The 27663-nt window shown below is 46.2% G+C and overlaps 2 protein-coding genes across 3 annotated transcripts in view; one reads left to right on the plus strand and one right to left on the minus strand.

The window, feature by feature from the left end:
- On the minus strand, positions 1 to 26444 carry LOC311422164 (ATPase family AAA domain-containing protein 3). 2 transcript variants are annotated; one of them, XM_084494933.1, is made up of 16 exons: positions 26198 to 26444; positions 26042 to 26118; positions 25338 to 25439; positions 23985 to 24044; positions 23546 to 23615; positions 22322 to 22487; positions 21542 to 21611; positions 17269 to 17424; positions 17004 to 17060; positions 15974 to 16099; positions 13482 to 13606; positions 12004 to 12055; positions 11144 to 11214; positions 8951 to 9118; positions 8152 to 8260; positions 1 to 426 (listed from the first exon to the last, which is right to left on the minus strand). In XM_084494933.1, the coding sequence occupies exons 1-16, from the start codon at positions 26424 to 26426 to the stop codon at positions 247 to 249; spliced, it is 1818 nt and encodes a 605-aa protein (XP_084351059.1). In that variant the 5' UTR covers positions 26427 to 26444; the 3' UTR covers positions 1 to 246. The 2 variants fall into 2 exon arrangements, with proteins under 2 accessions (XP_084351059.1, XP_084351060.1); XM_084494934.1 differs by lacking the exon at positions 1 to 426 and adding an exon at positions 457 to 4880 and having other exon boundaries at positions 26198 to 26442.
- The window catches only part of LOC311422170 (C-signal-like), a 147614-nt gene that overhangs the window by 47128 nt on the left and 72823 nt on the right, over positions 1 to 27663 (plus strand). The window lies entirely within an intron of this gene.

The following is a 27663-nucleotide window of genomic DNA, read 5'->3' on the forward strand; positions in this document are numbered from 1 at the left end:
TGTTTGAGCAAGGGGGACCTTTAATACAGTTGTTTCTGCCTTATTAAAACCTTTTTTTTTTTTTTTAATCCTCCCCCTTTGGTGCATCCTTAAAACACGAAGGCCAAGGCGGACTGAGGCAGCGCTCCCTTCCTTGCGCCCGTGGCCACGTTTCTCACTTCACACATGATTCCACCAAACGTTTGCCCAGAAGACCCTCCCGCTCGCCTCCCCACACACGCTGGTCAGAAGCCTGCGGGAAGCTCCTCACACCGCCGTTCCTTTGGGGAAAGGCAGGAGGGGGTTTTTGCCGACCCCTTTGCCTGCTTCAGCCCCCTCTGCTTTCAGCCACTCCATCTTCTGGCGGTGTTGCTGCACGGCGTCAGCGACCCGGGCATCGATCATGGCCTCTGTAAGAACGCCGTCCTCGGAGGCATAAGCTGCAGCCTGGAGAGGGAAAGGCAGGAGAGAGGTGAGGCAGCGATCACAAACCCTACAGCCAGTGAAAAGCTGAACTGCTCCTCTCTTCCTCACGCACGTTTGCCCCCATGCTGCCTAGCACAACATCCAGCCTGGTTCTAATTTGGTGGTGGCAGCCACAGGGATCTGGCTTATCACCATCAGGAAGGATTCCCTTGCTGCAGCTCTACCAGGGACTGAAACAAAAAAAAAAGAACAACAAAACAACCTGCCCAAGCACAGAGAAACATGCTACGCTACGGTGTGCCTCTGGAGAACTACCAAGCACCTTTGCCTACCTGCTTCTGGGCTTCCTGGGAGGCAAGGTCTTTGTAGGAACAAGGCCACGGGTTCCTAACGCTGAACGGAGCCCGTAGGGTTAGGCTGCGGTCACACTCGGCTTGTTTAAATTTCCTCTCCTGCTTTAAAAGCGCTGCGCATACGAAGTCGATAAAGTAAAGAGTGAAAGGTGCACGTGGTGATTGAACAGTTCTATCCAAGAGGTTTTAAATGCTTACATGGGAGGACTACAATTGGTGCCAGGGTGAGTATGGGCAACGTGGCATCTCTAAAATGACATCTAACAGGCACTAATCGTGCTTTCCACTAGGAAACTCCCCCAAATCACTTCTGTGCTGTGTCAAGTCCCAGCTTAGACTCACCTGCCTGTAGGACCTCCCTCTCTAACCCCCTCCATTCATCCCATTTTATGCCACCTCCCTTTAGCTGCAGCAAAAGGGCTGTCGCTGGTGCCCAGACACGCAGAAGAGCCAGGGCTCTGCTGATGGGCATCACACAGACGGTAACACGAGCACCCGCAGCCTAGAAGGAAGGGGAGGCTGCTTACAGTGCGAGCTGAACAACTCATCTCCAAGGTAACAAAGCAACTCCGAGCTGCAGATTTCTATATCTGGTTAATCCCCGTGCGAGCGCTCCCGCAAGCGACTCCGTGCTGTGGTTCCCTGCACAGCCCTGCTAGAGGGGAGTGTGACACAAATCGGGGTGGGAGCTTCCCACATCCAGGATGCCTGCCCCAAACCAACAGCCCTGAGGTGTCCACATCCCTCCTGCCACAGAGCCCTCATGTCACGGACTGTCCTGTCTGTAGGGCATTCCCCAAGATCCCAGTTAGGAACAGAAACTTGGGCTTTCAGGACAGGCAGAAGCGTTTTTAAGGTGTTACACCCGGGCTGCACGAACCATTAGCAGTGAGAAACACCGATTCTGAGGTTTGAGCAATGAGCTTGGCTCCCTCCAAGTTTAACAAGGCTGCAAGAGCATCACTGTGAGAAATTAGCGTGGCCGTTTCACGTTCTTGTTTTCCAGTGACATGGACAGGAGAGAAGACAAACCCCAGAGCCAGCTGCTGACCTGGGCAGCACTGACACGGCATTGGTTTCAAGCTCTCCTAGCTGACGTTACCCCAGAGCCCTTTTTGGAGAACGGGGAACATCACCAGAGAGGGCAGGTCTTACTGCACAAGCCACGTGTAACTGTGGAGTCGGCAGGTGCTGGTTTTTACCGCGAGAAGCATCAAAAGCAGAGTCTTCCCCGTGCAAATCCTGTGTAATCCTTCCTGAAGGCAGAACTGACAACTTCGGGTAATGCTCACGCCTCGAGTTAGAGGGTAAACACTGGCTGCAAGCCGGGCGTGCAGAGGAGTAGAAAGGAGCCTGGAAATAATCTTTGCACAACGGCACTCGTCCTGCACCCCAAGAGGCAGATCCTTCTCACCAATATTCACCCAGCGGGTCCCAAACCACAAGCTGCCTGCTCTCACCTCTGGGAAAGGAGCACAGCAGGGAGGTTTAGCTCAGTTAAAACCACCTGACTCACCCCCTCAGCCTTCGTTTTGTGTTTATTTATTGCTTTTTGGTTTTGTTTTTGCTGGGGAGTTGAGGCTAACAGGAGCCAGCACCCCTCCAGCCAGGAGCTGGTGGTTTAAAATGGAGTAAGCGCTCCTGGGCTGCGCGCTCTGTGCCTCCGCCGAGCAGAGAGGATGTCTTCCCTTCCTCCCTGCCTCTGCATAGACCATAAATTTAACTGTGGAAACTCCTGCAAAGCTGTGCAGTTCACGCTCTGTTGATTTTCTCAATGACTTTCTATTTTTAGAAAGCCTCAGGCCCTCACTGTCAAGAAAGCAAATGGGGGAAGCAGCTGTCCCTTCTGGGAGTAGCTTGCACACACACAAAAATGGTGCTGTGCCTCATTTATATTCATACCTCTGCCTCCTGCATGGACAAATTTTAACCCATTTTTCTCCACAGCAACTGTTCGTGTTTTGTAACTTGAGCCCAGGGAAAAAATAACCTGAAAACAAAGCATTTTGGTGGAAGCGGAGGAATGGCTCACAGATGACAAGCCCAGCTTTAAACGACCCAGTGCTTCGTTTCAGCCAAGAACCGTGGGTTATTTTTACATGGCCAGCAAGCTAATCTGTACCCTTAGAATCACATTTATAATGAAAATAGTCTGGTCAAAAACGTAATAAAAAAGACACCCCCATGACTTATAATGTCCTTCAGCTCGAACACTTCTGAAGCATTAATTCTGCCCATAACCTGGCATGGCAGAATACCTTTTTTTTTTTTTTTTTAAACACAAGCAAGGCTCAGGGAGCAAGGAGGTATTTATATCTGTGGCACAAAAGGCAAAGAAATGACAGGAAGCTCACCTCTGTCGTTAACACCGGGACATAAAACTCCTGAGAATTCTTTTGAAGTGATGCCAAAGCAATTTTCCAGAGGGTAGGGCTGGGAATAATGAAAAGTTGCTGCTTTGACATTTTATCTAAAGCCTATCAACGGGTTTAAGTTCAGGGTGCAGAACTCGAAAGTCTGCACAGCGCTGTAATAGATCTGACGGGAATTTTAAAGTGTGTAAATGCATCTAATCCGTGCTATATTCCTGCAGGATTAGACATGGAGAACGGAAAAGAACAAGGACAAAAGGGAAGGCACAGTCTTCTGCAGGAGAGATTAAAATGGATTTCTAGCAGGCAGACTATTAGCTGTGCCACAGACAACAATATTTCTCCCGGCACTAGAGGTTACACTCTGCTTTTCTGCACTCATTTTTTTCTGTTTCAGGACAACCTGAGCCAGACTGAAACAACAGCAAACCAGAGCTTCATTTAAGTGGCCCCCAATCAATTTCAAACCCAGCTTAGAGTGAAATTAAATCTACAAAAGCTGCAGCTACTGCTCGGGCTTCTGGTTTAACTGAGATGTTTATGTTAATGGCAGTATTGGCAGAGCAATCCAAAAGCATCTTCATGGGAAATGACTGCAAGGCCACGGGACAGCGAAGCAGCCACGGGCTGTCACTCCAGTTTGCTCTCTGGTTAAGAGCTGACACCTCTGATGGTTTCTCTCCAGCTGGTTTTCAACGTTACCTTTCCCCAAACCACCTCTGAGGTTCAGTTCTGGCCATGAGATGAGATCAGACAGGCTATGGAGAGCTGATGTAGGTCCCAGCACCTCAAAACCCTATTGAGTCTATGATAAACACCTTCCTGCCAGCTTTTTACAAGAGGTGCTCCCAGTCCATTTCCTCCAGCACTCCTGCAGATCCTGGAATGCCAGCAGGAGCAGCACCACGGATGCCTCACTACCTTTCCTAGAACTGCCTGGTAGGTTATTTGACTAGGTTAAGACTGGAATTGCAGGCAGCAAGGTCTCTGTCAGCTTAAGGTAACAGGAGGACAGCCCCTGTGGAACAGAGCAACGCTTCAGCACAGATTAAGCCTGACTTTCTGCACCCCGAGCATTTGTCTCTGTTGTCCAGACACTGGTTGAGGTTTTGTTTTCAGGCACCTCAACAGAGGTAGAAGGCTTACAGACAGCAACGCTGAGAACGACTGTTGGAGGAAAAAAACTAATTAAGAAAACACACACACAAAGCTGAGGTGAATTAAGTAACAGGCATGTTGCAATTAAGCCTACACTTTGAGGATTAGCGCCAAGTCGCATCAGGGCACAATGCAAAATCACTGAAAACAAAAGGCAAACAAAATGCTCCCATCCAGCTTTGTGCTCCAGCATTCACAATAAGCAGTTTTCACCAGGGCTTTGTGCTGTAATCTTCCCCAGAATGGGTCAATTGAATCCATTTATTAAACAGAGACCTTAGGCATATTGTATTGCAGCAGCTGTTGTGATGAGCCCATCGAAAAAAGCACTGGAAGCTTAAATGTCTCAAGACTTAATTGTTTCAAGGCAGCTGTGAGGGCTTCTAAAGAGCACGAGGCTCATGACATCTGCTGTTTAGCAGCTCTGGAAGGTGTTACTAAGATCAAAACCAGAACTGTAAGAGATGCCTTGTTTTCCCCTTTTCTTGGCTCTTCCTGTATTCTGTCTTCTCAATTGGTAAAACATCTCAAATTCTTCCTGCTTGTGCTTTTAGCTTGCCATAATGCTTTGGGGGGAGGGCAGGAATAGCAACTGCAAGTAGGAAACAGAGAGGGAAGTCCAGATCTTCCTCTTAACTAGCAAATCCTTAGGTTAGCCTCCTTAAAGCTCCCCACATCTAAGAGGGACAAAATTTCACCCAAGAGGAACAAAACTGTGGCTTGGAAATGGATGAAGTGTGCGCTACTCACATCGGGTTATTTGCCACATCAGCCATCTTTGGCACGAAGCATCTTCAAATCAACAGTTCAATCCTCCACGAGTTTCGGAGACCAACTACTCCGAAATTAGCAGTGCTGTTGGTAGCATCCAGCCACTTGACAGCTGCTGCATCCAGCTGAGGCCAGTCTGGTAAGCACTGCTTGAGCTCGCCGTGCCGGCTCATACAGCCCCTGCACACCCTGACCTCACATGTGCCAAGACACCAGTGTCACTATGCGGTTAAGTCGCCTTGCCAAGCTATTTTTAATTCTGTTCAGCTCCCTGACCCAGTTCATAGCACAGCCACACACAGAGGTGTGCCAGCACAACGGGAAGGATAGCAGAAAGGCAGGAATAAGAGGCAGGACTAACGCTGCCAGAAAGACTCAAACTGCAGCATTAATCCTTCCCTGGTAGGAGAGAGCATTGTAACAGCTCATATAAACAGGCAACCTGGTAAAGCTGAGCCAGGCCTCAAAGTATTGACACCATTCAAAGGATTGGGTTGGGTTAAGGGGACTTAAAACATCTGCACAGCTGCGATGCGCTCTGCTCACGCAGAGGCTTTTAACTGCAGCTCCTGCAGTGCCATGCCCTCAGTACTACACACAGCAGGAAAACACAGGGAGGTGTTCAAGCTTGGCCAGAGCCAAAAGTCAGTGGGCCAAACGTGGCAAAACCAAACCTGTATGGCTCTGCACGAGCCCCAGGTGGTCACAATTCCAAGTTTCTTGACCCAGTGACTGAAGAAGAGCCTTACGGTAGCATTTAGGATCAGCCTAGGGCAGCATTCGGTGCAGAAACCTTACTCCTTTTGGGATGCTCTCACAAATCTGCTAGCAAATTGTATCCAGCCAGCCAGCTCCAGAGGAAAGGAGTCCACGTGTCTAGCCACCAGCTGCAAAAAGGCTGTGCTATTTTAACACTGCTCCACGACACTTTTCTTGATCGACAAAGGACAAGATATGAAGTCCCCTGATCCAGAACACCGATGACTTTGATTTTGATACAGATGAAGCATTTTGCAGGTTCTACTTCAAAACTGTTCTTATCTTTTTGCCAACTCTCTCCTGCTTTTTGTCCCCGCCCCCCTTTCTCTTTTTTTCTTTAAAAGCTCTTTGACTGTTGTATGACAGCATAACCTCCTTATGCAATTTTACAGAGCCCCTTGTTAATAGTCCCAGTGTTATGAGGTACATTTTAACAAGTAATCAGGGCAACAACACTAAGGAACCTGCCTTCCCCTTCTTTCAAGGCCACTTAAAGGATAAATTTTAGAAGCCAAGGTCATTTCTGGGGTGTCATGACAAACCAAGAGAGGTGGGAAGCTTATAAAAAGCAAAGGATCATTTTCCACAACTTTAAATTATGGGAAATGTGTGGCAGCAAGACCTTTGACATGCATGGATAGCGGAGTTCTCTTCTAAATAAAGAGACAAAGAATTTCTGCAACAATGAGGTCTGCTTTCCCCCCCCCACAGCACTGTCACCCAGTTTAAGACAAATACATTTAGTCTTCACTCTGGGTTTCAAAATCAGAAGTCAAGAAAAAGCATAGCTATACTTGGAATACGTGAAGCCACAACCTACTTGTTCTGGGAATGGCAAACACGCCACAGATTCTGGTTCTTCTTTCATACCATCAGCTCTCCAGAGAAGTTTAACAAGGCCAAGTGCCGGGTCCTGCACCTGGGGCGCAATAACCCCAAGCAGAGCTACAGGCTGGGAGAGGAATGGTTGGAAAGCTGCCAGGCAGAGAAGGACCTGGGAGTGATGGTGGACAGTCGGCTGAATATGAGCCAGCAGTGTGCTCAGGTGGCCAAGAAGGCCAACGGCATCCTGGCTTGTATTAGGAACAGCGTGACCAGCAGGGCTAGGGAGGTGATCGTCCCCCTGTACTCAGCTCTGGTGAGGCCGCACCTCGAGTACTGTGTTCAGTTTTGGGCCCCTCGCTACAAGAAGGACATCGAGGTGCTTGAGCGGGTGCAGAGAAGGGCGACGAAGCTGGTGAGGGGCCTGGAGAACAAGTCCTACGAGGAGCGGCTGAGGGAGCTGGGCTTGTTCAGCCTGGAGAAGAGGAGGCTCAGGGGCGACCTTATTGCTCTTTTTAGGTACCTCAAGGGAGGCTGTAGCGAGGTGGGGGTTGGCCTGTTCTCCCACGTGCCTGGTGACAGGACGAGGGGGAATGGGTTTAAGTTGAGCCAGGGGAGTTTTAGGCTAGATGTTAGGAAGAACTTCTTCACTGAAAGGGTTGTGAGGCACTGGAACAGGCTGCCCAGGGAAGTGGTGGAGTCACCATCCCTGGAAGTCTTCAAAAGACGTTTAGATGTAGAGCTTAGGGATATGGTTTAGTGGAGGGCTGTTAGCGTTAGGTTGGAGGTTGGACTCGATGACCTTGAGGTCTCTTCCAACCTAGAAAATTCTGTGATTCTGTGATTCTGTTTTTGAAGGGATGCTAACTGGACACTACGGCACTCCATCTAAAAATCTATCAACATGCGCCAGCTCCTTCTGAATCTCAAATACCTGTCAAGCATCTTGCTGAGTTTCTTGACTGAGCTGGTAACAATGTAACCTGGCACATCTTCAGGCAGTTAGAGAACAGATTTATTTTTTTTTTTAGTAAAGCTTTATGTACATTTTCAGATGACAGCACACGCTTCGAAGTATGTTTCAACAATACAAAATCCACATGGCAAAATTAAGCAGCTGTGTGCTACCACACAAAGAAAGAATAAAATAAGGGCTATCAGCACTTGAATGACTGCTTTGGATCTCAGCTCATGATTTCCACAGGTAAAGACTAGAAAGAAGATTTGCTTTCTGTCGCTTAAAAGGTGAAAAAAATGGTAGTAAGAGGAATACACTCAGTAAATCCAGTGGGATTTCCCCAGTAGTGATTATAAAAGCTCTTCCTATACATAAGATAAATTATGCTGATGTCCTGACACCCACCTCAGAGCTGGCAGTGTTCTAGTGTTACTGCATGGACATAAGGAAACCTTCAAAGTGAGGCAAATTCCGAGACTCCAAAACTCAAACATTCAAATCCTCCAGAAAGTGAACATGACCCAGGAAGCCCGGTGATCAAAGCCCTGCTTACCTGCCATGCCACAGCAAGCTGAGAGATCTCTCGACCAGACATGCCCTCTGTCAGCCTGGCAATCTCTGAGCACTTCTTGCCATAGTCAAACTGGGCCAGCTTCAAACGCCTGAAAGCACAAGCACAAGGATTACTTTACATGCGGCCACATGACAGGAGGAGGGGTAAGCCAGAGTTAAGCTTTGCAAAGAGCAACAGGAAACTGAAATCAAAGATCAGGCCAGACCAACCTCTATACAAAGATCCATCCCGAATAAAGCAGTTGATAGAAAGCCTGATTTTATGGCACAAAGAAATGTGTGCACCTGGATTAAAACTAGCAAAGGCAAGCGCTTGGATACGAGGAGTTCCAACAAGCCCACATCTACATTACTGCCTCCAATGCACTAACAGGTCTCTTAAGTTTTGAGTATATGACAAAGCATGGCATAAAATTCTAGGATGGCACCTCATCCCGTAACAGAATGGCAAGAGTCATCTCTCCAGCTCTTATCTGGATGAGTGGTTTAAACTGGGTTTCTGCATAATGTGACAGACAGGAAGACCAGCCAGATTGCCTTTTGGTTCTGTTTGTAAGATAAGAGAACTGTAACCCCAATACTTCCAAGATCAGATCCTGGAAACTTGCTATCAACCATTCAGCTTCCTGGAAAAGTTGGAAAGATGTTCTATAGCCTGCCACATACAACCAGAGATACTTCCTCGAAAAACGTTACTTAGAAATACTGAAAAAATACACAGAAGAGGAGACAAACAACAAGAATTCTGGATGGGTGAAGAGTGCTGCAGGGATACTCACTGTTTACCCTCTGTAGCTGGCTTCAAGACATGCCTATCAAAATACATCCTCACCAGCCGCTCCCGTTCTTCTAGCTGGGGCAGATCGAAGTTCACCATTTCATCTATTCGGTCGTTGATAGCCCAGTCAAATTGCTCAGGCTGGTTGCTTGCTAAAACAAGCATAAACCTGGAGTATGAAACACGAGAAGATTAATGTGGTTTTGTACGTTTCTCAAAGAACCCATCTGAACATCAGGAACCAGCATGGCCAGTATCAAAGACCTGATGCATCTAGAGATTTCTTAGAAACAGCTTTGTAACAGCATCTCAAGCCACACACTAAAATGCAGCATGGTTTAAGCTATTTACAACTGAAATGCATTTAATGCAGTACTCAGCCTTTCGGTATCAACCTTCCCCAGACTGTCCCTGCCACAGAAGCCTAATTTATCATTTTACCCACAATCACCCTCAAGTTAAGGGCATGAAACGTTTTGGAAGAGTACAACCTCCCACAGACCTTTAAGCCTGAAACCTTGGAACAAGCATCAACACGCAGAGATGTTCTCTGGCATGTACAGATCTCCAACTTAAATCCCACTTCAGGGATCTAGCTTCAAGCTGCTCGCTGCACGGCACCCTAGAATCACAGCAGGACTAAAATCCTCATTATGAAGGTGTGAAGGACTGCCAAACTGAAAGCCTACAGAGCGACTGGAACCTCAGCCAGCTCAAAGCACTGCAGAGCACAGAACGGGCTCATCCTGGCCTAAGAAGAAGGGGGATTTGCCACTGCTGGGCATGCCACTGCACGGGGAGGTCATTCTTCTGCAGCAGCTGGCAAAAGTTCACTTATTTCTTTCAAGGAAGTCTGAGAACACCTTCCTGCTACAAGTCTAACATGTGCAGAAACAGAGGCATTCACAAAAGGTACCGTAACCTAACGGCCGCTTGTTCAACCAAGCGTTGCTCCGCGGTACAGATGTGCCAGCTTCCAGGTCATGCTCTCTCCTGGAGCATTTTGAAGACAGAAGCCCTTTCTTTTGCTTCGTAATGCTGCTTTTTCCCCATGCCAATTCTACTTTAATGCCTTAATTGATGTTACCAGCTTAATAGTGCATTATAATTTGAAATGGGCTTTTAACCACAGCTATTGGAATATTGACGTTCTTGCAGTCTATTTAAATCCAAGCCTACAGGGGGCTGTGTTCTTTGCTGTCATTTCTGAAGATACTTAGCTGGCCCATGAGCCACACTAGCACCAAATCATTCCTTTTCTACTGACAAGAAATTCCTCCAAACCCCTGCAGAAACACAGCATAGAAGAAGCATTGACACCCACCCCGATATTCAAACCTTCCCTGGGACATCTGGGTGAAGAGGATAAAAGCAAATGTGCACAGTCAGATACCCAGCGAGAAGATGCAGGAAGTTCAAGCCAGCAATTCACAATTCCTAGCGCTCAGTTACAGTGGTAACAACTCACTGGTACAGCCAAATAACAGTTCTCCTCAGGGTTTCTCCAAATCAGCTAGATTTACACACCGTTAGGCCTGTGCAAGTAAATTCCCATTTATGAATGCAGGATGCCTTACTGCCCAAAGCAGCAATAAGGCTCTTTAGAAGCAAAATGCAGTGCATGAATCACGAGGACATGTTCATTCTCCTAGAATGGTTCAGGGTCTAAATTAGGGGCAAATTAAACATCCGTGAAAATGACAGCCTAGCTGTTTAGAGCGGAGGCATGGCACCCATGAGCACCAAAACAAGCATGCCCAGAGCACTGCTAAGGTACCCTAATACCAGGGGAAAGGACTGCCTCCTTACCACTCCCTCTCACTGGCTTGCAGGAGAATTATAAACCTGGTCAAACCCATAACTTTGCTAGATCCACAGTTACGAAATATTACAAGTCTAAAAGGAATTATTTCCTAGAAAAAGAGGAAAAGCTACGAGGCTAAGAACTTGTACATCTTGTAAAAACCTGTACCTTACGTACAACCCTTCTGCATTCTAAATTCCACGTTCCAGGAAAAGATAAAGGAGGCATAAGCTGCATTCAGTATATAAACTAAGAAGGAAATATTCCGTGCAAATTTTTCAAGCCCTTAATGGGGTGGATCAGAGGCTTCCAACTTCCATTTGCACACCATAGGCATTTCCTGGCTTTCCTCAGTTCAGGAAAATTGAAGGGTTGAAGTTGGATACTTACTTGTTGCTGTGCTGCCCTGTTCTGTGCAGGAATGCATTTAGAGTTGCTCTGAGATCTTCACTGATTTTCTCCTGCAAAGAAGAAATTCAACGATAGATCAACTGCTTGGGACTTGGGAGGTCACAGCTTTAAGCAGCATTATTGACAAAGGGAGTTCTGTTATTGTCAAGCATTTGCATTAAAATTAGACTCCAAAGCACTCTAATAACTTGAAGGAAAAAAATGATCAATTTGTATACCCAGGAGAAAGGTTAAGAAGCAAACCTTCAGCCAAAAGGTTAAACGTTTGCCCAGTCAGTGATTCCCTTGATTTCAAACCCAATGCTCTAACAGCCCAGGTGGCTTTCCCTAATGTAGTAAGATACCTACAGGATAATTAAAGTAATCTTTTAGGATTGACTCTTCAAGTAGACCACTGGGGTTCAAGTAGCAAGGCCAGATTCAGTGCACAATCTGGTAACTTATTTTGAAAAAAAAATAAAATAATCTGTGTGTGCATATGTGCTGATTTAGCATTGTTAATACAGTTTGGTTGCAAATACATCCCAAGATAACTATTTATTTGTACAAAGCACCTCTTTCCTACTGCCCCGTCACCTACAAACACCTCAGAAGATGTCACCCATTCCTTTTGATTTCTTTTGCAGGAAATTCCCAAGTCAGTCTTGAGATGCTCAGCCCATTCAGCTGCAAGAGGCTCGTTTCTTGTTTCTGCATGACTTAACTGAGTGATGTGGCACCTTCCAGTTTTAACGTTCTGCCTGTGCAAGCTGGCTGATCGGGTTAAACAAGAAGGCTGTGGGCTGGCTGGCTAACTAACTGCAGCACACACAGGTAACGACCACAGGGAAAGTACTTACTGTTGCCCTCTTCCGCAGAAACGCGTCTGCTTCATCCACAAATAGCAGGAGGCTGCAAAAAGAAAGCACTACACAGTAATAGGAGACAGGTAAGTGAGGCTCCAATGGCTCAAGGATTCTCCTGTCCCCCTCCTTGACACCCACACCTGGAAACCCAAAGGATTACACAACCAATCTCATTTTTAAGGCAACGTTTCTCATCTGAGCTGCAGCAACTTTCTGGTTGCCTGCTCTTGGCCCATGCCAACAGTCAAGAAAGAGGCGTTAGCTTAAGACACCTTAGGCCATAAACAACTCCAGGCTTCTGCAGCTTTGTCTCCTGCTGTTCAGAAGCAGGCTCAGCAGAAGCAATTCTTGGGCACACGACCTTAACCTCCTCCAGATTTTTTAATACAGATTGGAGAAACTAATTACCAGAGAAAAATCATTTTCATGGGCACGGTTTGGCAATGGGTTTACACCTAACATTGCTGGCCTGTTCCTGTCAAGTCTGATCAGATCTCTGAAATCCAGTCCTGCTCCCCAGGTATTTACGAGTGCTTCTTTTAGCATTACTCCTATCTAGAGAAGTGTATGCAAGGCTACAAGGCCAAAACAGAAGCACAGAAGTCTTGTGCGGCTTCTTCCTGCCATGCTTTCTTATGCCACTCTGCAAACCTGCAATCAGAGTCCTCCCTTGCACACTGTTTTGCTATTTTCTTGATTTTTTCCCTTCCAAACCACACTGCCAATAATATAATGGTTTTACTACCTGTGGAGAAGTGAATTAATAAAGTCAATGAATTATTCACGAAAATAAATTCACTTACAACCCAGGGGCAGTGCTCTTCCCAAGAGACCATGCGTATAAAGATGTTTATCAATAACAGAACCAAGTTGCTCATAAAGCTGCCACAGCTTGTATTACTTTCTTGTCCAGCTTCAAATACAGCTTTCTTTCAAGGGATTTCGGGGCCTCTTAACATCTTTTATTCAACTCCAGTTTTTCTGAGAATATTCTCAGCTACAAGCTCTGCAGAGAAGCATCATCTACCACTATTGCTTTAGCTAATAAAGGTAACACAGCGCTCACCGGCAGCTAAGATTGTTGGATATCCAGAACAAAGTCTGCTTAAATACTGCGTGTTACCAAAGGTTGGAATAGTGACACATATGGACGCATGTAAACCATCTTACAAAAGTGATGATCAAAGGTATCTGGAGTGTTTAAAGTTCTTATAACGCAAGTGTTTAATGAGGCCAGAATAAATTCAGCCAGCGTCCGTAATCTCCTGCATCTTCCAACTTCTTTTTCTAAGCTAATTTAAATTCTTACACCTTTCCTTCTACAGCTCATCAGGTTAAGAAGCGATTAAGGAGTAGAAATCCTCAGGACATTTACTCTCCCCTTTAAAAAACAAACTTAGAGAGTAGCAAATGGAAATACCTAGACGACAAATGCAGCGAGGATTAAAGGGGTCAGAGGAAGCTCTACTTACCCTCTCCTACTGGTGTTTGCCCAGTCAAAGAGCTTATGCATGGCAGTAACTCCTTCCCGCCCCATGGGGGCAACATCACCACCTGTCATGATGGCATAATCCATGCCCGAGTGCACGGCTAATTTCTGGAAGGAAACAAAACCACTGGGTTAAGCACTCCCTTTCACTGCAAGGCCGTAAAAGATGAGGAGGGAAATAAAAGTCGCTTAGACCGATCAACAAGCTTATTTTCAGATGGTGAGTACACTCTTAAAGAACAGAATACTTCTTTACCACTTCAGTCATGTCAGAGCAGTTTTCAGGATTGCTTTGAAGTGGAAGGAAAGATGGAAAATTAGTTTTGTGGCAACGCACGAAATTTTCTCAGCAGAAGGCGCTGCTGAGAGTGCTTATATCTTCATCTGTAACTCGTGTTGTTTGTTTCTTCCACTCTGTTCTTCATGGTCTAATTCATGATTTACTTCCCCTGTGCAGCAGAACAGGATTCCTTGCATTATATTAGCTAAGCATCTAGTGAGAAGTTGTATTGGTTTATTTAAAAAAAAAAAAATAGACTGAAATGCCCATTGAACCCACTGAGTATTCAGATAAAATAACAGAACTTTACTACTGTGTTTTTAAAACCTGCCACAACTCCTTAGTCTGCTGGGTACTAAACAAAGGGGTTTGATGAAGCTCCTGAGGCACACTGGAAACATTTCCCTTAAGCTTCAGGTATTAAAAAATAAATAAAAATGAAACAACCAAACAAAGAAGCCTTTCAAATCTGTGCTTTTCAGTGAAGTCATGAAATGCAAGCCTGCCCATAAAGCAAGTTTGACAGGAGATAGCCAAAATTAACCAAGAACATCAGAAGAGCCTATGGCTTGCACTGACTAAAGTTTGCTTAGGCTGCCACGCCACTGCAGGGCAGAATGACAGGAAACTTCCCCCTACTTCAGCCCCAACTAGTCTGCCAAGGGCTATGTAACGTGGTAACGAAGCTTCCAGCTTAAAATTCTTCTCCATCTCACTGTGACACCTCAGTGGTGAATCAGCCCACAACTGCCTGTGTCTGAAAGCACAGGCGTGGCGAGGATGTGATGCCAATAAAGGGAAAGATCTCCATCCTCCCCTCCAGAACGGTTCACAAACCAGCCTCCAACTGAGCCCTGCCACGGTGACAGACAGCAGGCTGAGTTACACATCATCAGCTGACCCAGAGCTGGCTATCCAGCTCTGTGAGTCAAACAAAGTCAGCTGAAGGTTAAAATGAACAAGTCAACCCACGTAGACAAGCAACAGCTCCAGCAAAACATGCTTAGCTGAACCCAACCAATTATCTGCTGTGCAGCAGGAGGCAGGGGAAAAAAAAAAGCTTTGCTCTGCCTATTAAAACTACCCAGTTCCTGCTGCTAATGTTTAGTGTTTTGCATCAGTCCAACGAAGCTGGGAGCTTTGACAGTTACATCCAAGTGTTTTCACATCTGCCTCAAGAATCCTGTCATATAGCAGGAATACTTACAGCTGCAGACCCATAAAACTTTGTGCTGCAGTAGTCAAAGAAGGCCACCACACTGTGACACGTCGCCTTTTTGGAAGGGCAGTAGCAGGAAACTGTACAGTCACTGCCATTAACCCAAGTGCCAAAGCCACAGCTCAAAACCCAGTCAGCTTCTCAGCGTGATATTTGCTCCTCTCTAGAGCATAAGTGTCAGATGCACTCAGCCCTTTCCTCACTCTTCTGACCTGTTCCAATACTTTACAGCTACCACCACCAGCCCCTTGGAGTTTCTGTGCTATTGGGTAAGTGTTAAATACACTTCTTCCCCTTTCTCCACTGCTAAACACTTTTCTCAGCTCTTACACTTCTTTTCTTTATGTTTCTGTTGTGGTTTCCTAGCCCTGCCGCTCTCTACTGGCTTTACAAATCCAAACCAGCTGGCAGACTATTGGAGACAGCAGCAAGGTATTGGGCTGCAGGTTTAATAGATTGCCAGGGACACAAAACTTGGCTTGAATCACCAAATCATACAAGAATAGAAAGCCTTACACCTACTGGACAAGCACTGACAAGCAAGTCAAAAATCAAATCCCCCCTCAAATCCATGCAAAAACCATCCTTGTGGAACACGTGCGAAGTAAAGCCATCCCTATCTCTTCTTTCACTTGAGGATTAGTGAGCAACAAGTGGGAAAAACCCTATTTAGCCAAGCGTATGTAATTAACAGAGGTGGAAACGAGACAGCAGGCTGTTGTTACAATTTCACAAGTCACAGTTGCCAAGTGCCTTTTCCAGATGGAAGGGCTCTTCTGCCTACGCTCAGCGCTAGAATCCAAGCGGCTGCACTAATCTGGAGCTGGAGCAGGTGGATGTCCTCTTCCCTTCCCAAAAGGGAGGCAAAACCACAGAGGTCAAGCAAAGGATTTCAGACCACCAAGGTTCTAAGCACCCTCTTAGTTTTCAGAGTCCTCTGCAACATACACATGGTGAGAATCTTGTCAGTGTTTACCTTGGCAAAAAGTGTCTTTCCAGTGCCGGGGGGACCATACATAAGAATATTCCGGTACAGGCTTTTGTTCTTTTTTGTGTTTCTCGTTGCTATGGCAATATCTCTCACACGTGCTTCTAACTGTGGCTGTAAGAAAAGAGTTAAACTTAAGGAACAGAAGGTACCAAGAGACCAGCAGCTATCAGCTTCTCAGATCAGTACCAGTGAGAAGTTGGCAGCACTCCTACAGTCTCAAGCTTGTAAGCCTCAACTTCAGCTGCTTATTGCTTTGGATTAGGGTCGTTTCCCTCTGTATATCAGGATTTACTCAATTTCAAGTTCTGTCCACTTGACTGCAGTTCTCTTCTATCAAGCCAGGAAGCAGCGCAGTAACTGCTCTAAGAAGCGCTAACACCTCAACATTCACCTCATCCTGGATGCCCTGGGAGGGATATGTCAAAACGTAAGCGACTCTCTGCAGCACTAATTCTTTCATTTCAGTGATAAACATTCATGCTCAAACTTATTACTGCCTTTAGAGAGGTACTGGGAGAAAGCTATTCCTGCAGGAGCGTTCTCTCAGCAGCCTCGAGCACTTTTTTTGCCTGATATCAGGGAATCAAAATTCAGACCCAAATACACAGAGGCAGCCCTAATTAGCAAGTTCAGAACCGTTCACAAGATGGGCAAGTGCACATGCTGCTGAGGCTTTTGGCCTACAAGCAGATCTGGGTTCAGTAATATTCCACAGATTAGATGAGACAAGCAGAACTCTGAATATTAACATGCTGACTGCACAGAAAAACTGCAGCCAGGCAAGCACTGAGCTAAGATTTCTAACTGCTTTGCACCGAGGGAAAAGAAGGTTAACAGAATTGTTAATGTGTGTCACTGAACGCAGGAACTTATTTATGGTCTCGGTGCCCCAAGGGTGATAAGTCTTGAGAATTACTGGAATTACAGCGTTCGAAGCGTGTGTAAGGTAACAGCTTTTCCTATTGAGATTCAGAAGTCATCGTTCCAGACCAAGACAGCAAAACACAGTACTCACGCTGAGAACAACTCCTTCAAGGGCATCCTGAGCCTTGCTGGTAAGACGCTTACCAACCTAGAGAGGACAAAAACCAATCACTCACATGTAGAAATCAACCACTGCTTCAGAAACTCAACACCCCCAAATCTTATATAAAACGGCGACGAGATCAGCTCACCTGTGCAGTCTCTAACAGTATGTTTATTCAAAGACCCACAGAGCTGTAAAAGGAGTTTTGCATCCTCGTGGCTAAGAACAAGACAAAAACAAAGCTAAACTTTACCTTGATAGGATGCTTAAGTGCCTCCAGCACAGTAATACGCGAGGTCTCTCTCACCAGGGAGGGTTTGCCCAAGCGTGCTTCTATGTATCGTCCTGCCACTGCAGTGGCATTCTTCGCAGAGTAAAAGCCCACTGCTAGCAGGGTCAGGCCTGCCACCTGGTAAGGGAAGGGGGTGAGGATTAGGAAAAACCTTTAGCAAGGCAATGGGGCACATGTGCAGCATGGTTTGTGGCAGGGAACTATGGGTCAGTATAGACACTAGCAAGTAGGATGGGTTTTTTGTGCTCGAATGTTTTGTTGCTGTCCAGTTCATTCCTCCCCCCTTTTTTTTTTTTTAAAAAAAAAAAAAAAAAAAAAAAAAAAGTATTCCATGTAGGCATTTAATAATAATAATAAGCCTGAATAAACCAGGTGCTGCCTGCCAGACTGCCCCCTCCTCACACAGGTGAGGAACTAAAGATGCCAAGGGAAACATCCAAATTCTGGCTGCCACCAAGGGCAAAGGGGCAGATGCTCCCAAGCGAATACAGACAAATCACCTGTCATAACACAGGCAGAAAAGGCTGTGAAATGAGTACAGAGACCATTAGGGTAGCAAGAATGGATAGTAAGAAGAAAACAAGGAACAGGAGAGGTTATATGTCAGTCCCACAGGCATGCCATCAGCTGAGCACTGGAACTGTCCCACACAGTAAGCCTACGACCCATGTAAGAACAGCAGCAGCACCCTACATGCAGCAGGAACATCAACACAGCACCTTACACTAGTATTTTTGGTAAATACTGGGACACGAGAACTGCTGCTGTTCAAAAATGCTTCCTAGAACTCGTTTTGAATAGGAGACAGAGCAAGTAAGTGCAGTGACAGCAGAGGCCAAAACCACTTGCTGAAGGAGAACAGTGGTGTCAGATCCAATACAGAAGAAAAACAGGTACTCCAGAAGAGTTTCAGAGCTAAAACCACCATGGGAATTACCACTGCTGCATTACAGTGAAAGATGAGGTCTTTCAGAAACCCTAGAATGCGAGACGTTCCCATCAATTTGTCAGTGAAGCAGAAAGACTCCAGACTGCTCTGTGGTTTATGGTCGCTGCTCAGTTCAGCACTAAGTGGGCTCACATTAAACCAAGCAGCCCTGCAGGCAGCATTTCCCACCATAGCGAGCTGTCAGAACAGACAAGGAGCTGCGCTGACAGTGCTAAAGACATTCCAGGAGGTTCCTGTGACTAACATCTCGGGACAGGCAGGATTTGAAAGCAAGACTTTACAGAAATCTTGAGCATGTATGGGATTTTCTCCTTAAACCTTGTTCCCAGAGACTGAAAGCACTGATACCTTTTATAAACCTTTAATTCAGGTGCACAAACATAAGCCTCCAGTTCTACCTGTTCGTACATATCTGATCTAGTCAGTTGCTTTACCAAAAAAAAATCCTATTTAACTGAAAACACAAAGAACAAGGGGTATTACTTTTAAACTGAGAGGTGTTTGGGAAGAAGCCAACTGTTCCTCACCATTCCAAGCGTAAGTAATCGGCCGTGTTCAGCTCACAGCTAGATGCCAGTGATTCCTACCAGAGCAAGCCCAGGTAGACAAAAGGGCAAGCTGCAATTGCTTTTAGAGCGAGCAGGCTTCTGCTACAAGTACAGAGCAAGGTCAAAAAGCTCAAGGACAACAAGGATGGCATTGTTCAATAAGCCATCAGACACCATCTGCTCGGTTCCACTCTGCTCAGACGTGCAATGTACCTGTGCTTTGGAGGGAAACACAAAGGGTTTAGAGCTGCAGGTTCTAAGATGCAAAGAAGAAGATGACCTCTGCTCCTGATTCATCTCAGCTTACAGGCATTTGGAAGACACAACAGACTCCATCTTTTTAGTAGGCTCCCTCTAAAAGCAAGTTACCTTGACAAAGACCTCACATACCCTCGTCTCAGCTGCTGTAGCTGCAAAATTAGGGGTTGGTGCATCAGATCCATCCAGGCAGAGGGAAGTTTATCAGAATTTAGGTCTTCACTGACACCCACGTTACAAGATGCAGAGAAAAAAACAGCTTGGAGATTGACAGCTACACATCAAAATGGGAAAATTACTCAACTCACCCTCCCGGAAGAGCCCAATCACTATGCCAGCTCCACAAATCAGTCTGATTACAGTGCCTATCTGTTCATCACGAAGTATCTAGAAAAGGAAGCAATCTATGCCTGACAAAGTGAATTCCACTGAAAACAAAACCAACTTTGAACAGAACCTTTGGGGTTACACAGATGGGGAGAGGTAGGAAAAGGAGCAAGCCTTGCAGTAGGCAGAAAGAGATGAAAATCCAGGGCTAATTTAGAAGAACTCTTAAAAAGAACTAGCTAAATCTTGCCTTACAGTCAGCATTAGAGCATTTTTCAAAGCAACAGAAAATGTAAGAGTTTGGGCTATGTTGTCTCCTTTCCAAAAATACATGCACTCTTGGCATGATTTTAAAAGTCCCAAATTCACAAGACAAGAGCTCGTCAGAAGCAAAAGTGACCATAATGCAGGAAGCTGGTATCTGGGTCAAGAGAATACGCAGCTAAAAGCACCAGGCAGTAATCTTCAAAAGGCTCCGGATACTGCAGGCACTCCAGGTAGGGCCTGCTGATTACAAAAGGATCCACTGAAAGCGTGCACTCACTCAGACAAAGCATCTTTTGTGCCATCCCTCTATAAAACTGGCTGGCGGAGCAGATGGCTGGGACTGATTTCAAGCAAATTGTCCATTTTAACAAGCCATGCTACTAAAAGTATTTTAGCACTGTGAAGTTTTGTTGTAAGCAGAGTAGTGAGAGACAGCCTTATGTCAACAAGAGGTAACTGCCACGCTCTTTCCTCCCGTGGAAACATGCCTGGATGGCTTTTAATCAAGACGCACAACAGTTCTACAAGTGATCTCTACATTTCCTGCTTGTCCATAAACAACATTTTTTCCCCATGATGTGGAGATGCAGACGCACAAGACGACACCAAAAATATGTCAGTCAAGGCAAAGAGAGAGGAAGAAAGCCCATCATTAGCAAGTGATTAGCGGCGTTACTCTTTTTTAAAGAGCATTTGCATTTTTGCTGCAGTGAAAAGAAAGGAATGTTCTCCTTTCAATATTTACCCAGGAAATCTTATGTTATTCCCCACTCCTTGTTCTAATGACAGGATGCTGTCCCTGGTGATCAACATTCAGTATTTATATGCTCATTACTCCCCAGCAATGCTTTCTCATAAATTAACGGGATGAAGATCAAGGAGAAGAGAAATTTTACAATAAATATGGGAATTCTGAATGCAGATGGAGTGAGAACTCCCACCAGGGAAGAGGCAGAAGCCTGCGCATTCAAGTTAGTGAAGACTGCATGGCAATCGTTGCATAGTAATCATCCAAATTCTCCAGGAAAAAAGAAAAGAACACTTCATCTCCCCCTTTCATGTCACTATCTTCTATCCCTCGTCTGGAGCAGCAGTCTCCAAAGCATCCAGGGGGTATGAAAGACCATCCACTGGGGCACAGGATGAAAATATATACATTTTTCACTGTGATTCTAATAATTTATGAATAAATATACCTGTAGTGGGGGAACACTGTCCATTTTTTTAATTTTTTTTTTTTTGAGTCATACACAACGACAAATTTTGAACGGTGGTTTAGAAGACACAAACCCCTTTTGTGTCCAGAGATCAACTCTTACACATTTTCAATGTTTTCCCTAGTATCCCTAAAAAGACATTCCCAGACTGCAGTTTAACCAGAAGACATCAGCAGGAAGGAGCTGGGATTAGATTTCTGGTCCTAAAAAAACACCACTGGCAAGTAGTCCTATAAAAGCAACGTTACACGTTTGATAATGCTCGTTACCTACATACTGCTACCTTACAAGGGGCAGAAAGTGCTAAATCAACTGAACAAATGCTAGGATGAGAAAAAAAAAAAAGCACGTTTCTTCGCAGAACCTCCACCTATTACCTGTAGCAGCAGGCAAACCTTCAGGCAACGTGTTTGTAAACGTGGTGGTTCCTCGAAAGGCAAGACAATTACACAGGGCTGATCGAAGCCAGAACTTTGATGTGACCAAAGATGAGAGTCAATTAGTGTACAAGTTTGGAATGTGGTAACTCCTTAAATTAATACTTCAAGACAGCACTAAGCAGCACATTCATGCCATAAAATTTCATAGACATATCACAGCAAGGAGTTAGCTTCCAGAACAGTCTGTGTAAGTGTATGTAAAACTGTCAGTACATGACACAATCTTACCGTGGCTGTAACTTTATCCCAGTCTGTTACAAAAGCACGAAATCCTTCCCCAAAGAGCATTCCAGCTGTCCTGTGGTAACAAAACATCAAGACAAACAGGAGAGAGAAGAATTTTGATGACTGATTTGAAACAATTTACAACAGTTTTATATTCTGTAATGATCTTCTTTAGAACCAGTCAAAACAATCTGAGGGCTCACCTGGGAACTCAAACATGAACAAGCACGTACATACATTTATAGTCATCTGATGTCTACACCTGATCTGAGATTAAATCCAGAAAAGCATTTGGCACTAAGCTGATTTAATATATTAAAGACTCAGCTTAGTGGTAAGTGATGTGTTGTAATCTTTAAATTAAAAGCTCTTTCTATTCAAAAATCTCAAAGTAAATGAAATTAACAGATTAAAAATTCAAATGGCCACCCTTTGGAGATGCACTGATTCACTTTTAGGGCGTATGTTCAGAAAATGAAAGAACTAAGCCTTCACAGCAGCCGAGTCTCAAGCTTAATAAATACAGCTTGAAATCGTCTCTTAGAAAAACTGTATAAAACTCAGAGCTCTGTGCTCTCTTTGGTTCACACTCAGATCACAATGTACCAAGACACAGTAAAAAAGAACTTTTTCTTTCAATAATTCCTATTGTACAGAGTGGGAAACTGTTCCGTTTTAATATTCCTCTGAGCTTAGGGGAATAAACAGCAATGGTTTCCTAAACAACGGGGGAAAACTGCACAGAAGTTAGGCAACCACATCCTCCTGTCTGCTTGCACATACTTGAGGGACTCCAGCACAGTCTGGCGATGCTCAGCAGCTTTTAAGCGTATCTGCTCCCGAATGATGTCTGCGTTCTCCCGCTCAGCCTTGGCACGGGCTCTTGCTTCTGCCTCAACACGCAGCATTTCGTTTTTGTGCCTTAGCTCCATCTCCCGCTCCACAGTAGCTTTAAAAAAAGGAGAGAACAATCTTTTAGGCTGGTTTAATCCCAGGCAGCAGGTTGGGGAAAGATGCATTGACTCATCCCGGCCTCACCAGTGCTGTGTGCGCTCCCACAGCCAACCAGTACAGCATCAGAGAAGACAAGCAAGGAATTTTCCCTCTGTGCTCAGAGGGATTGCACACCAAATAGGTGGCCCTCTTCAGAGAGGGCACTGCAAGACAATCAGAAATCTGTTCTGGAAACCTGTTAGCACAAAAATTGCTTAGGACAGACTTCAGCCAGAGAGCTAGACAATATGGGATAAAACAACAGAGAAGGAAAAAAATAGTGCCTGAGTGGTGCCTGGGAGGAGGTGGGGACCTCGGGAATGAAATCACCCCCTCCTACAAGGAGCACCCCTGACCTTTTTCCGTGGTTGATGCAATACTACAAGGATATTGACCAAAGCCCAGAGCACACTAGATGGCAGCAAGGAGCAGACAACTTGGCAGAACACGTGCATGCAGAGCAACTTTCTGTTCCACCGGGTCACCTACAAACCGCCTTACAATCCTGACACTTGTGGCCTAGTGGAGCCCTGCTGGCTCTCCCAACCCAGTGACTGCAGCAACTCCATAAAAATGGGAAGAAACAAAGCAAGTTTCGGACTAAAATGTCATTATTCAGCTTCTATTTCTTAAAACAAAACGAAAATAGAGGTTAGGTGACATGGTTTCAACCACTACTCCCTGTAGCTATTTTCTTTCTTTTCCCTCCTCAGAACTGGTTCTGCTTTAGATTGCTCCAGTACAAGAGCAGGATTTCACTGCAATATCAGGAGATGCTGAGAGTTTATTGGGAAATCCACAGAGCAGCCATTTAGTATTTCAGCCCCTTCTTAAACTGATTTTGCAATCACTAGGCAGTTCTAGCACTCCTGGGCTCTACCTGCTATTTGCCAACGTAGCATTAGCACGTGCCCGGTTGTGACGTGGAGCCAATACAGACAAGGAGTCAAACCCCAGAGCAGACGCTGATCTGCCACCCACTTTGTCAACTGTGAAAGAAAAATTGCAACTTACCACGCCTCATGGCTTCCTGTTTCTGTACAGATTCTTCCTGCTTTCTCAGGTTCTCCTCATTAGCAAGTTGCTGGAGGCAGAGGTGACAGCAGAAGATGCATTAACGTTGTAAGGACTTGGTCACTAGGTATTTTACATACGCTTAAGCGTATTAATTGCTATCAAGAGGCTGGTGCTTAGGCTGAAGTGCATTCTTCCCCCCCCCCCCCCCGTCTCTCAGACTGACATTCATAATCCCATGTTCTTAGCCACTTGGTCCTAAGTCCTGATCTTTGATTTGTCTGGCCAAAAACACCGATGCCAAGTGAATAGCATGGATGAGAGCAACCGTGTCTAGCATTAGCTGTCTGGCCAGCACGATAAGGCACATTTCCAGACCTTTGATGTAAGAAAGCTACTGTTCAGCTCCCAGCTGGGTTAGAGAAGGAAGCTACCATACCTGCTGCCGCATCTGTTCGTCATAGCGCTGCCGTGCCAGTTTGTCCTGGTATTGGGCTCGCTGAAAAAAACAAATAAATAGTTGTCTGAATAAAAAGATTAGGCACTTGAAAGAACCTAGTACCAAGGGCAATCATATCTGGAACATGCAGGGGAAAAAAAAAAATAAAGCTTACACAAAGGAAAAAAAAAAATTCAGGGTTTGAAAAAATGAATGGGCAATGTTTGGGACAAGTTTCCTCAGCCAGCTCCATGAACTCCGCTGTGCTGAGAAGTCCAATAGTCTGACCTCATTTTAAGGCATCACAGATACAAAAATGAAGAACAGGGGTTCTCTGGCCCAGAAAGGGACACCTATTTTACTAGGATTAACACACTTTCACGTTCTAAACCATAGTACCTAGACTGGCGACTGCAAGCAATACAAGTGTCCAGATACATCCTGCCTGTCAGATAAGCTCCCTTCCTGATCCATTTTCTTGTTCCTCATTAGTTTCTCTCATCAGTTTTCCACTGCAACTGGCGAATACACCTACAGCATCTGAACTCAAGAGAAGTGGTCTGAGGGCCCCAGTCCATCAACGAGGACTGCACAGTGGGGGATATTATTCTCCACTCCAAATACAGAGACACCAGAAGAGCTTGCCTCCTCAATAGCTTTACGTTAAAGCATAGCACTTCAGAAACAGATCACAATCAAGGTAGCTTTGCCTTCAAGCTTTTGCCCTGTGAACTGCAAGAATCCAAGCGCTAATTCACGAACAGACGGTGAAGCCTGCTTCCTGAGCCGGCCCCGTTCAAAGTCTAAACTCCGACGGGATAAAAAACAACATGTGCCAATCCATTCTAGCTCTATTCCCAAGGTGAGTCATCGATTAGAATCGATCAATCCCTTGCTTTTCTGTCTGGGCTACTTAAAACTGAGATCCAAATAACTCGAGACATTTCACAGTCTCCATTAACATGCGCTCAGTAAGCCCATAGTCTACAATGTTATAATGCCACCAGCTCTTAAATACAAAGTGTCTCTCATGTTGCTCAGCAGCACTTCCCTAGAAGTTCCTTGAGGGGAATTTCAAAGAGGAAACAACAAGAGCAAGTGCCCCTACCTGTGTCTTTGGATGATACCAAGATTTTGGTATCAAAAGTTCAAGCAGACATAGCTGCATTTAACTACAAATTAAATTCAGCATCACAAAGTTGGGGTAAAAGACAGGCTCAGCCTGTGAATGGCCTCCCACAGCCAGCTGCCACCCCAGCACCATCAAAAAGGGCAATTAAAGCACTGTTTCATTTTCCATATGGGAAACACAAGCGTGTCTCTCATCAGTTAGCTTCCTCCCCGTCCCCTTACTGCTTGATGCTGTTTTGTCTCCTCACTGAGCGTTTTTCGTCTCTCTTCTGCTTGTACCCGTATCTGCTCATTCTTCAGCTGTTCTATGGCGGCTTCATACTCCTGGTAAGATAAGCAGATGGTTATCACAAACGAGCTCAATACATAACCCTAGGGAGATAAGACGATGGCAATTATATTCCAAGTCACAGAATCACAGCGATTCACAGGATCACAAGCGATGCGTTTGTTATCAGAACGGTACCCTCCAAAACCAACTGGTGACAAAAGAAAGCTAAAATATGATTGTAAGAAGATAGTAAGAATTGTGTAGTTTGCTATTTAGTGATTAAATACAATTTGCTTCCTGAAATAAATGAAAAAACATTATGAAGGGCGTACAAGCCTCACTTTTACCCAGCTACTCTACAACTCCCTGCAGAAAACCCTTATGACTCCCTAAAAGCAGCTGTGATACTGCAGGACTTACAAAATGACTCCAGACACACCAGGTACCCAAAAAAGGGGGGAGAAACGTGCTGGAGGAGTTGCCAACCCCACTGCATCTCACCTTCCAGCGCTCTTACTTCTCCAAAGCAAGCACCCACCCTCTCCAAACCTAAACCACGACCTCAATGATTTAGAATCATTAGCGGATGGCGAGATAACGGGGCTCTGGATGATTCCAGCCCAAAAAACCTGGCGTTTTCCTGGAAGGGCCGCACCTTGAGCTTGGTCTGCTGCTCCAGCTGCAGCGTCTGCTCCTGCATCTGCGCCAGGCTGAGGGCATCCTTCGCGTGGCCTGCAAGGGAGGGCAGCGACCGTCAGCACCCACCGAGCCCCACCCTCAGCGTCCCCTTTTCCCTCTCCCCGTCACCCACGGGACGCGTCCAGCTCCCGCGCCGCCTTGGCCGCCCGCTCCAGGCCCGTGGGGTCGAAGTTGCTCCATTTGTCCTTGGGCGGGTGCCGGTCCCCGCTTCCTCCCCCAGCGCCCCCGCTGCCCCCCGGGGCTGGAGGCAGGGAGATCCCGGCCGCGTCCCCACCGCCTCCTCCTCCTCCTCCTCCTCCCCCTGGGGCCGCGCCGCGGTTGAGGCCGAAGAGCCACGACATGGCGGCCTCCTCCTCCTCCTCCTCCTCCTCCTCCTCCTCCTCTTCCTCCTGGCCCCGCCCAACCGGTAGCCCCCCGCCGGCCGCCCGCCACGCGCCGCTCCCCGCTCCCCGCGCCGCCCCCCGATTGGCCCCGGCGCCGTCGCGCGGGTGACGTCCCCCCCCGGCAGCCAATCGGAGGCGGGTTCCGGGGGGCGGGGTGAGGACGGGGAGAGCGGAGGGACAAACTAAGCGAGGAGGCGTTCGGCCCCTAGCAACGGGCGCGTGGCGGCGTTGCCATGGGAACGGCGCGGGCGCCCCCCCCCCCCCCCCGGGGGCAGCCCCAAAATGGCGGCTGGGGGGGGGCATGGGGAAGGGGGAGAGAGGGAGGGGAAATGAAGCACAGAGTCACAGGACCATTAGGGTTGGGAAAGACCTTCAAGATGGTCCAACCATCGCCCTGCTAACCGATGTCACCCATTAAAATGTGGCCCCAAGCACCACGTCCAACCTCTCCTCAAACACCCTCAGGGATGGTGACGCCACCACCTCCCTGGGCAACCCGTCCCTAACCACACTTTCCTAACCCTAAGCACGCTTTCTGACAGAAATGTCTCCTCATTTCCTACCTAAATCTCCCCTGGCACAACTTGAGGCCGTTCCCTCTAGTCCTATCACCAGTTATCTGCCAGAAGAGCCAACCCCCAGCTCCCCACATCCTCTTTTCCAGTGATAGTAGAGCACAATGAGATCTCCCCCTAAGCCTCCTCCTCTCTTTTAAGCTGCCCCTTCCACCACAAGCCCATCAGAACAAGGAGTTGTGGCCAGGCACCCAGGGCTTGCAGTGTGGCTACCAACCAGGACTGAAGTCAGCATCCACCAAACTCCAACAGCACTGCAAACAAACCCACCTGGCTTCTCTGGAAATAACAAATCAGTGATGGAGATGGCATTAATTGGTCCCAGGAGATGCCTTGCTGATGAAGGTGGCCCTTTCTTTTCAATGTAGCAGACTCCTTTATTCATTTATCCTTCTGCTGAACCAGGAAAAAGAATCAGCTTGTATCAGCTTGTGGCTGATACAGAGGTGTATCTCACTTTGCAGAAACTAATCCTAATCAAATTGTTTGTAATGTTTGTAATGAACATGAGAGGAACAGAAAATGGGAGAAAAAGGAAAAAAAATATGGAAAGTAGCTGTAAAAATCAGAAACATAAAGATCACGTGTAAAGTCCTGAAGCCTGAAATAGTGTGAAATGC

The sequence above is a fragment of the Aythya ferina genome (assembly GCF_964211825.1).
Source record: "Aythya ferina genome assembly, chromosome: 21".
Classification (NCBI taxonomy): domain Eukaryota; kingdom Metazoa; phylum Chordata; class Aves; order Anseriformes; family Anatidae; genus Aythya; species Aythya ferina.